At 36.2% G+C, this 12084-nt stretch overlaps 1 protein-coding gene across 1 annotated transcript in view; it reads left to right on the top strand.

Moving 5' to 3' along the window:
• The window catches only part of SESTD1 (SEC14 and spectrin domain containing 1), a 94906-nt gene that overhangs the window by 40466 nt on the left and 42356 nt on the right, over positions 1-12084 (top strand). The window contains exons 4-5 of the mRNA XM_081050819.1: positions 1-91; positions 4411-4524. Coding sequence (XP_080906945.1) covers positions 1-91; positions 4411-4524 — 205 coding nt within the window. The remainder of the gene's footprint in view (positions 92-4410; positions 4525-12084) is intronic.

Here is a 12084-nt window from a genome sequence, read left to right as displayed (position 1 = left end):
TGAAAAGTGTAAGGCTAGAGGATTTACCGTGATCGTGGATGGCAGAAAATCACAGTGGAATGTGGTGAAAACAGTAGTCTTAATGCTACAGGTAATTTTATTTTTGACTATCATGAAATCACTTTACAGCAACAGAAGAGGTGACAATGGCAAATGTATTTCATTTATGTGTGCCCAAACTTCTCAGCAATGACTGAGCTCTAAAATGCACAGCTCACTGATGGACTGATACATTAATTCAACTTTTTTTTTTTTTTTTTTTTTTTTTTAAGATTTTTATTGGGGAAGGGGAACAGGACTTTATTGGGGAACAGTGTGTTTTTTTCCCCAAGACCCATTAGCTCCAAGTCAAGTTGTTGTCCTTTCAATCTTAGTTGTGGAGGGCGCAGCTCAGCTCCAGGTCCAGTTGCCATTTTCCATCTAATTGCAGGGGGCACAGCCCACCATCCCATGCGGGAGTCAAACCGTCAACCTTGTTGTTGAGAGCCCGGGCGCTAACCAACTGAGCTATCTGGCCGCCCTCGGCAGTTCAGCTCAAGGTGCCGTGTTTAATCTTAGTTGCAGGGGGCACTCCCTTGCGGGAGTCGAATCAGCACCCTTATTGTTGAGAGGACGCTCTCCTAACCAACTGAGCCATCAGGCTGCCTGGGAGCTCAGCGGCAGCTGAGGGCGCACCATCACTGGCCCATGTGGGAATCGAACTGGCAACCCTGTTGCTTAGAGCTTGCGTTCTCACCAACTGAGTTATCCGGCCGCCCTCGTTCAACTCTTGTAGGTTTGATTTTGAGTAGTAAAATACATTTCAGCCCTACTTTAAAGGTTTGTAAATGATGAAAAATAATATGCCATGCTTAAGTAATTTAAGCAAGTAGTCCAGTGAGTCTGAAAATGTGCGGGCAGACTTGCCCTCAGACCCACCTTCAGACCCACCTGGGAGCTTTTGCGGGCTGTAGTATCTGTATCATCCCCCTCTGCCGGGGAGTAGGACTCGGTACGTTTAGTCTGAAAAAGCTTCCTAGGCGGTTTTGATAGGTCTCTCTTTTCTGTCCCTCTCTTCCCTCCCCAAAGCACCAGGACTCAAGATGGTCTTATTATTTATTTCTAATCCAGAAGTAATTACTTAACAGCTGTGACCCTGGGGACTTTAGTAGCTCACAAGTTAGGATTCAATAAACAGTTGCAATTACACAGTCCCTGATCCAATTCTAGTCTTGTGCTTTGTATCTTCTTGTATTCTTCACAGAATGTTTCCCTAATCCCTTGCATGTAGTAGTTGCTTAGTAAACATTTGTTGACATACCGTGTTTCCCTGAAAATAAGACCTAACTGGAAAATAAACCCTACCATGATTTTTCAGGATGACATCCCCTGAACATAAGCCCTAATGTGTCTTTTGGAGCAAAAATTAATATAAGACGCAGTCTTCTTTTCAGGGAAACATGGTATTATAAGGGTATTGAGGATATTGTGATCTGAAATGGAAAAATAAAATATTTTAAGTGATTAAAAGGGGTCACATTACTCTCATGTATCTGGGTTTCCTCAGAAGGGCTTTTAGAGAAGATAAAAGTTAAGTGAGTTAAGTAAAAGAGATATCATTTAAATGAAAGAAAGTGAAAAGGGCATTCTGGCAGGGAAACTGATTAGTGATAGCTCAAAAAAGAAGCAAATACCCTGAAGGGAGTTGATGGCAGGCCAGTTTGGGGGAAGTGAAAGTTGGCAGTTACATGGGATAGTGAACATTCAGTTAGGTAAATGTCAGTGATATTGAAAGAAAGATCAAGAATTTTAAATGGATTGGGAAATAATTGGTAGCTGCTTCAGGATTTTGTGGAAACAAATATAATTAAAAATTTTAAGTGATAACTAAGGAGAATGACTCAGAATGTCATATCCTTTATTTGGGTAATTAGAAAAAGGGATTCAGCAGGTGGGAACTGGTAACCTATTGTTTAGTTTTAGTGCTTCATAGGGTTCTACTGTGTTTCCCCGAAAATAAGACCTAGACGGACAATCAACTCTAATGCGTCTTTTGGAGCAAAAATTAATATAAGACGAAGTCTCATTTTACTATAAGTCGGGGTATAATATAATTAATATAATATAATATAATACAATCATATAATACCGGGTCTTATATTAATTTTTGCTCCCAAAACTTCATTAGAGCTGATTGTCCGGCTAGGTTTTATTTTCAGGGAAACACTGTAGTACTGTGCTAAGCTTGCTGTATTAATTATCTCATTTAATTTTATCCTTGCAACCTTGGGAAGCAGGTTCTGTTATCTCCAAAAGTTGACTGAGGCTCAAGGATTTTAAATAACTTAACCACGTTCTCCTAGTGAATGTGAGAAAGAGCCACGATTGGAACTTAGTGCAGCCTAAGCCCCAGGTATTGGCTTTATCCTTTACAAAGTGTGTATTTTTCACAAGGTGGTCCCCAAATTATCTACCCATTACCTCATTCTTAACTGTGTGGCCTAAACCTTCATCGTTAGAATCACTCCTTTGGGTTGAAAAGGACATCTCTCCAGAGGATCAATTTTTAAGGGAGCACAGATTGGTGTCCCATAAAACCTTTTTCTGTCTAACATGTTCCTGGCAATTTATATTCCAAACCCCGGAGATTAACTCTTCTCTGTAAAAGTTGTTAAAATAACTATTAGGTGAGAAATCCATTAATTATGACCTTGTGTTCTTCCTTTCATCCTGTCATTCAACTGTGTCACAGATGAGCTGTTTGGGACTTGCTGTTTGAACTGGACTTTGATCAGTGGCAGTTTTGAAGAACAATCAATGGATGGTTTAATCCCCTCTTGCGATTTCTTTTCTGATAGGTATTTTAACAACTTTTGGATTTATTAATAACATTTTCAGAAGTTGCAATGGCCTGTTGTTTACTCCTAGTCAAACAGTTTCTACTTACAAAGTCATTCACTCCTTTTATTTCAAAAGGTGCTGGTACCAGTTGTTTGGGAGCCCAGAGTTTAATGCTGGCTCTGTCTGTAACTAATATTTTCTAAAATGGGTGGTTTGGTTTCTCTTGTTTTGCACAGCTTTCATATTTAATGATTTTGAAATAATAATCTTTCATAATAATATATAAATAAACCTCAATCTACCTTAAACTGCCAGCCCCTTTGATAAAGCTTTTGATACTGTTGAATCTATTTTGCTTACCTTATTCACAGCCCGGTCATTGCAGAGAGCACTAGATTTGTGACATGCCCAATGACATGTTTGAATAGAACGGTTTTCTATTTTTCTCTAATAATAATAATTATAATTATTAGGTTAGTGCAAAAGTACTTGCTGTTTTTGCAATTGTTTTTAACTTTTTAACCACAATTACTTTTGCACCAGTCTAATATATAGTTAGTTATTATTAGACAGGGTGGTATTTGTTATTATTAGAAGAGGGCGTATTTGAGTAGAATCCTAATAAACTGAGGGAGCACTCTTAGTATAGGGCAAAGAATATTCCAGACAGAGGAAACATCAAGGACAAAGTCCTGAGGTGGGAACAGACTTGTTCCGTCCCAATAGCAGCAAGACAGTCAGCATAGCTGTGTAGAGGAGTGAGCTCAGGGGGGACAAAACTAATCTGTGACAAATTTGATTTCACATTTACTTGGAGGGCCTTCATCTAGGCCTTGGTAAGGGGTTGAACTTGATTCTGAGCGTGGGAAAATACGAAACAGGAAGGACTGTTAAGAGGATATTTCAAAAGGCTGACTAGTATGGAATATTAGCAATACAAGTACTAGAAATGGGAAGATTGAAAATATATAATAAAGATGGATTAAGGGGTTTGCTGTAAAATATACATGGAATATTTATTAACACGATAAATGTTAATTTCCATTCTTTAGTTAATATGAATAACCATGTCTTGTAAATGTGAAATTGTATTTGTCAAAGATTCTCTTTGTCCCCCTTTTCAAGTTAATAATTATGCAGAATTTTGGCTTCTTTGTGTAATGGCCAATAAGAAACATTTTGTGAGAGAATTGATTTTACATTATTTGAAGAATTTCTCCAAGATGATTGTGTTAGAAAAATTTTTTCTTCATATCAGAAAAAACAAATTTAATAATTATTCCACTAAAAATTGTCTCAGTTTATATATATTCCTGTTAGAGAGATTTAGTAAAACAAAAATAATTCACATCTACTGTCTGTATTGCAGTGATTACTTGAAATCTTTTCTGAATCACCTTGTCTTTTAAGTATTTCTTTATTGCCATGTATGTTTTGAGGTTTGGAGTATTTCTTCTATTTTATTATTTTAATTCTTTTCCATAGGTCTCTTAATTACTCAGCCTAATCATGAATATCTAGTAATTTATAACTTTAATAAAGTATTCATTGTAAATGTATAATTTGTAATTATTTTTCTGTATTTTATAGAATGTTGTTCCAGCCGAGGTGTCCTTAGTTTGTGTGGTGAAGCCAGATGAATTCTGGGATAAGAAAGTAACACATTTTTGTTTTTGGAAAGAAAAGGATAGACTTGGCTTTGAGGTAAATATACTCTACTAAAAACAAAACAAAAAAAACCGAAGTGTGCTATGTCTTTAAAAATAGCATTTTGCTTGTATTATTTTGTTTGTTCAGCTTTGGATACTAAGCAGTGCTTAATCAGTGCCTAAGCAATGATTAGTGTATAGTCGGCGTTCAGATACTTGTTGGGTGAATTATGATTCTTTGTTCACTCCTTTGAATAAGTAGAAACTTTTTATTCAAGAAATTTTTATCGCATTACCAAGAGGACACATAACTAATACTAGGAAATCCTAGACATTTTGAAATTGAAGTCAGAGCATATTTTATATGTTATATCATGATTATTTTTTATTATCTGGTTTGGTTTTGATACTTGAACACCATTTTCCATCCTTTCCTATTGATATTACTCTTTCTCTCTCACTTTTCTTGCATGAAAGTACCTCTTACTGTAGATCAGAAAGAAGGCCTAAGATGGAATATAAATGTAAACAATTCTGTCATATTTTTCCTTCCACAATCTATTAATCTCAGCTTCCCAGTAGGAGATTAGAAAGATACTAAACTATGTATTGGGTAAATAAGTGTGGAAGCATTACAGGGTACAAAGTCTAACCCTTTCCCTGTAGAAATATAGAGCCTTAGAATACTTACAAGAGTCAGACAATTAAGACTCATTTTGAACCTTGCCCGTACTGTAAGTCATTTTTATTTTCAATAAAGTTAGCGTCAGTGTATTTTTGGTTTGGAGGAAAGGTCACTAAGGTGTCTTAGATAGAACGATTTAAGAAGGCCTAGTTAATTCTCAAATGAGGTAGCTTGAAATGTCTTTAAAAAATGTGTGATACTTGTTTCTTCACTTAAAAAAAAGTTAAGCTATAATTTACATGCAATAAAATTCATCCATTTTAGTGTACAATTTTGAGAGTTCTCACAAACAATCAAGAAATCAGGAAATACCTCATCCAAAAATTCCCATGTGCTCCTTTGTAGTCAACTTCTTTCATCTTTAGCCTCTGACAACCACTCATCTATTTTCTGTTCTTAAAGTTTTGACTTTTCCTGAATGTCATATAAATGCAATGGAAAAGTATGTTGCATTTTTAGTTTGGCTTTCTTCCTATCTGCATTTGCATCTGAGATTCATCCATGTTGTTACATGTACTGGTAGTTCTTCCTTATTGCTGAGTAACAGTATTCCATTGTGTAGATGTACCTTAGTGAGTTATTTTCTTTCTTGCTTTTTGTATGCCTTGTTATTTTTTGTTGGATGTCGGACATCTAGTTTAGGACAGTAGAGACTGAGGTAAATCATATTTGTGTCTGCAAATGTGCCCATCTTGTCTTTTTCAAGGCTTTTAGTGAGGAAGGGAAAGGGTTGGGTAGTCTAGCCAGAAATTGAGTTGGCTTTGGCTTTTGTTGTTGCTATCATTTTCCTCAGTGCACCACAGGCTTCACATTCCTCTGGTTACTTTGTGTTGAAGGTGCGGGCTGGTTTGCCAGAGGTGCTTGTTTTTATATGTGTCCCACCCCCAGCTGTAGGTCTTTGCTTTGCTTCTGTGTCTCAGAGAAGGCCTGCCTTTGTATTGTTGACTCCCTCAGCAGGAAACTGCTGTTACTTGTTCCTCAGAGTTTGTCAATGACATTCTCTGCTCTGACTGAGCTTCAGTCTTAGGCAGGTTCTGTGACTGTGATTCCTCGGGCTGGGGCCTTCTTAGTGATGTCGTCCCTTCCCCAGCTTCAGAAGGCCTGTGATAATCTGGGCCCCTAATATATTCCTGCCCACCCTAGGATTGAGGGCTCTTCTTTTCCCTTCCTCTGGGGCTTTGCCTTCCCTTGCACTGGGGCTTTACTTGTGCTCTAAGGTCATCAGAATTGGCCATCTTTCTCTCAGCACCTGAAGGTTTTTGTTCTCTTAGGGAGATAGAGTTGAAGAATCTGGGCTGTGCGTCAGCTTTGTCCTTTCCAGTAGCGGCTGCTATTCCCTTCCCCCAGGCCTGTACTCTGATAGAGGCTATTTCAAAATTTCTTATCCTGCGTAGCTACCCCCAATCTTTCCTTGAGTCCCCTGGAGGTCTATGGAGAAGCGCCTGCAAGTGAGGTGTCTGCACCTCCCAGGGGTTCTATAACTTTCACACTAGCCTACATTTGGCCTTCAGCAATTCATTAAAATTTTCAGCTGAGTTCTTTCCCGGCTTGTATCGTGTCTGGCATTTTCCCCAGGTAAGCAAGTACTCCAGCTCCATCTGTCCTTGAAGGTGCTGGTTTTTCTTTAGATTTCAGGTTAATTGGTTTTCCTGTGAACTTAACTCTCTGATGGATTCAAGAAAAGTTGTGATGTTTTAGATGACTGTTCACTATTGTGTTGTTGTAAGAGTTGGAATAATGTGCTTTCCAGCTTTTACATGCTAAGCAGAAGCCCAATGTTTTGCTTTGTTTTTCACTTTTATGTTGCAGCTTTTGTCATTGGTTGACTTGACCTTGATATACACATGGTAGAAAGGTATATGCTGGCATGTTGTTAAAGAAGGCAGCTCTGATTGGTAGATTACAATAAGCAAGGTGTTACCCTGGCCATGAATGGGAAATGCATCCCAAGGAAGAGAAACAGAAGTGGAGTGAGGAAAGAAAGGAAAAGCTAAAAGCAGGAGGTCAGCGTGCTGCCATGGTGAGTGCTTCAGTCAGGGAGGTCAGCTGGTCATGCCAGGGGCACGCAGGAAATACTGCTCTTAGAGAATGCAAAGTGAACAGGAGCCAGGGGTGCAGAAACGCAGTTGTGAACACTGAGTAGGGCAGAAGATGCCTTTTGTGAGGAGCTTGTCATAGCCTGCGTAAGCATAGGCATCTTATCTTCTCAGAAATGCTGTGCCTCATAGGGTCTTGTGCTGTATGAATTAATAGTGAGGTAATGCATCTTGGAGGATAAAATAGAAGACAGAGAATTCCTCTCTGCATTGAGCTGATGTCGTATGTTGATGTTTTAAAACTCAAGAGTTAAAGCTTCTTGTATCAATATAATTTCTTGTAGACATTGAAGAGATTCAGCTAGAATATTTTCCCACGTAAATAAGCAGTAGGCACTTATTAAAAGTCTAATGTCCTAATAAGATGAGTGCAATTTCAAATGCTGGCTAATATGCCCCCAAACATACTCAACTTTAAAAAGCAGTTCAGCACCAGCCATTAAATGATACAAATGTATATATTTACATATATACATATATGTATATTCATAAAAATTATATTCAACTTAGATGCTTGTTTAATTAAAAACTATTTTCCTTGGTGTTATTTGGGATCATTTGGGCTGTTGTAATGAAGCCTGTGTTTTGGATATATTCTAAATATTTTAAAATGTATTAATATCTTTGTTGTGAGTACGAGTGTTTCTGTAAGGAAGAATGTTATGTTTTACCTCATAGAATTATCTATAACGAAGATTTATTGCCAGCTGACTGCATGTGCATCAAATAAACACCTAATAGGCATTTGAATGACACCCTGCTCCCACACGATTTCACATTCTTGTGCATCATCCTTTCTAAATTTTTTCTTCTAGATGGCGTTCCTCCTGATCACTTCTCTAATGTTTTTCACCAGCTATGAATATTCATCTCTCATTTCTCACCTAAATATTTCTCCATGTATCCTTCCTGTCTCTCAAATAGATACTTATCTGTTCAGTTCCCTTTTTAGCAACTCAGATATTCAAGTACTTTCTGTCCTTCAGCAACATTTTACCTCATGGTTTTGATAGATTTTGCTGGTTAGATAATAGTATCTATAGTGTATACCTAGTGACAGGATAAAATTGAAGTTCTATTGGCAATAGTTTTTTCCTCAAATTGGGAGACTGAAAATCAAAAGGATCTCCACCTCCTCATTCTTTATAATTCATGAGAGTAAAAGTGTTGTTTACTGGTAATGATAACCACCCACCATACTAAATTGTTTTTTTCTCTTATCTCTTCTTATTATTGCATCGGGTCCTGTTCTTTTTCTGAGGCCATATTAATGTTAGGATCCAGGACCAAAGATTGCTTCCATGTTCCTCTGTCAGTAACACGTCTGGCTCCATCTATTCTTCTTTCCAGTTTTGCAGAAAGTTATCTTCCCTTAGAAAAATATTCCCCAACAAACAGATACAAGCAGACATACACATTGAAATCGTATGTGTATAAACACATATACACACATGAATCTATACTGAGCATGCAAAGACATACAAAGGCATTTTAATTCCAAATCTTGCACACATATTCTTAGCATAAGTAAAATAAAAAGTAAAACATCTGAGTGTATATAGAGTAAAAGTTTCAGTGTTGGGTTCTTTGAGAATATTTTATTGGGAAAGGATTACTGTTCTAGTTACAGATGGAAGAGTGGGAGTAAGGGAGAAACAAGTTTCGAGTCTTTTCTATAACTTTGATTCCAGATTAAAGAAAAACTTCATGAATGTTTTGATTAAAGACCATATGGTAAATATCTTTCTCTTCAAACTTGTTAAACAATGGTATGAGCTATTTCATAAAACATTGTGGTTTAGTCATTTGTCTTGTCTTAACCTCTCTAACGTATATAAAGTAAAGGAAAGGTAATGTTTATGTAGGACTTCCTTATTAAGAAAATTTCATGGTGTTTATTTCCTTTGAAAAGACTTGGCAAAAGTGATTATTTTCTTCCTTTTTGTAGTATACTCTTAAATATGTTTTGTGTCATAAAAGAGAGCGACTGTACTATTTACATTTAACTTGATTTTAGGACAAATAGCTATTAAGAGAAATTATTCAAATGCATATAAACTCTGCGACATATAACTGAATAACTGCAAATTTTCTCTTTGGTTTACCTACCTTTAAATCTGTTGGCAATAATTTTATGTATTTAAGAGCCAGATGACATAGAAAGGTGTGTGTGCATGTGCACATGTGTGTATATTGTGAGATTAACTAGAGTGGGTGGGAAGTGACAAGTGCTCTTCATTGGGCAAGACAGTCAGAGAAAATGGCCCATATTAAATGTATAGGATTATAACTCATCAGAATTATATATCCTCTTAGAGCTGAAAGCAACATTATCAGTAACTTAAGTAACTTAACATTATCAGTAACTTAAGTTGTCTTCTTTGGCATATTGGGGAAACAAGCCAGGATTGAATTCCTTTAGGTCGACTTTTATAAGGTCAGTGAATTTGTGGCAGAGCTAGGGCATAAACCTGGAATGATTGGCTCCTAGCTCAGTATCCTTCCAATTATTAATATAATGGTGTTTACCCTAGGAAAGGAATAGGGCAATCATTTGGGGATATCCTAGTAAAGCCTTTGGCATGCTGAGCTATTATGACCAAAGGGGCAACAGCATGTAGATTTATTTTCAACAAAGGCTTGAGAAACAAACCAGAAAACTTCTTTTTATGAAAGCATTGCACACCTGTCTCGGGAATATGGCAAAAACAGAAAACTCATTTCCTGTGTAGAACCTTATTTATTTTTATATTCTTAGCACCAGAACACATAGCTTCTAATAAACAATAACTTCTAGCAAGTAAATTTAATTTCCAGTAAATAATGATTGTTGAACAAATGAATAGTATATCATTAAAAGTTAAGTTATAGTGTGAGGGACGTGATAGAAGGATTTTTCAAGAGATATTTTTTCAGCGTTTAATTGTGCCAAATAAGTAACAATAGAAGAACAGAAAGACCATTTATTATGTTTTCTTTCATTATGTATTCTATTCAGTCATCTTTTCAGGAAAGACTGCTCTGGAAATGTTCTCTTTTTAGATGTGAATTGATGGTCGATTTAGCAAGTAGTCTATTTCTTCATAGAATAAAAACATATTTCTTACTGTTAGTGTATATCTACTTAATAGATTGCTAGACATTTTTGGAGAAAGGAAAAGCCCCTCCTTGAGATCTGATTCTGATTATATTTAATCTTTCTAGTGTGGAAGTATCTGCCTCCATCCCCAAAGGAGTTGGTGGCAAATTAAATGATTTCTATGGCTTAACTCCACTTATTGTTGAATGTTTAACATCACACCTGACAGTAAGAACTAGTCTAAAGAAAGTTGCTTTGGAGCTAGAGGATAAAATAAGCCCTCTGTGACAAGTTGTTCACTAAGAGAAAACCATTTTCTGTGTTCTTTTATTCTAATATTTATTTTACCGTGGTTCCCCAAAAATAAGACTTAGCTGAACCATCAGCTCTAATGCGTCTTTTGGAGCAAAAATTAATATAAGACCCGACCTTATTTTAATATAATATAGGACCTGGTATAATGTAATATAATTAATATAATATAATGCCAGGTCTTATATTAATTTTTGCTCCAAAAAACGCATTAGAGCTGATGGTTCGGCTAGGTCTCTATTTTTGGGGAAACACAGTAAATTAGCTCCCATTATTACTTAAACAGGAAAACAGTCAACTAGAGATAGGCTAAACTCCTCTCATACTAGAGATAACATTAAATTGCCATTTAAAATAGATAGACATAATATAGTTTACTGCTATGAAACCAACCAAAAATGTAATTTGATGTAGTATATCTTATTTCTTTTATTTTTTACATGGAAAAAGAGGCACATGAACCCTTAGCTTTCCTGTCAGTACCACCTCCAGATTTTCCTTTGTACTCCCTCTAACTTTCTTGCTTGCTGCCTCAAAAGCGGTGCCTTTCTTCAGTTTAAGGTTGAGATCTCATTGTGCCCCTTCTGTTAGTCGTTCCCTTCTTGTGATTCTTTTCTGATTTTAGTTTTTTTAATATAGTATTTGGTACATATTCTTAAAATATATACATATGTATACTACATGAAGCTTAATAATATAAAACATTTGAGTACACACCACCGAACCTAAGAACCCAAGTTTCTATACTTTGCAATGAATGAATCTGAGTGCCCCTCTCTGATCCTATTCACCTACCTCTTCTACCTCTGACACCTAAATTATTTGTGTTTATCCATCCTCTGTTCATGTTTTCATTCTCTCTCTGTGTGTGGTGCATTAAAAACTTAAATGTGAAAGAAAAAAACTGTTTGAAGAAAATAAGGAGTGTTTATCTTTTAGCATTCTTTTGTATCTATATCTATAGACTTATCATTTAAGGATTTTATTTATTCTAAAATAATATATTAGGTTCATTTATTTATTTCTGAGTTTTATAAAAATGGTAATCATGATTTTAGTCTTCACTGACTTGCTTTTTCTCACTCATCATTATGTCCAAGATTCATGCTTATTCTCGCAGTAGATATAGTTGATTCATTCTCACTGTTCAGTGTTGTTTAATTGTGTGAATAAAAACAATATGCTTATTCTGTTGATGGACACTTGGGTTGTTACCATTTTTACCATTATGAATAATGCTCCATAAACATTCGTGTGTATGTCTCTTGATACACGTGTATAGGATTTTCTCTGCAGACTATCCAGGTATAGGTGATAGCAATTTTCGAAATAATGCCAAATTGTTTTCCAAAGAGTCAATTTATCAATACCTATCCACTTTCAGTGTATAAGAATTTCCATTGCTCTACAGCCTTGCTGTCACTTGATATTGGCTAATACTTG

Source organism: Rhinolophus hipposideros, assembly GCF_964194185.1.
Source record: "Rhinolophus hipposideros genome assembly, chromosome: 6".
Taxonomy (NCBI): Eukaryota; Metazoa; Chordata; class Mammalia; order Chiroptera; family Rhinolophidae; genus Rhinolophus; species Rhinolophus hipposideros.
This window is presented reverse-complemented; position numbering and strand designations above follow the sequence as displayed.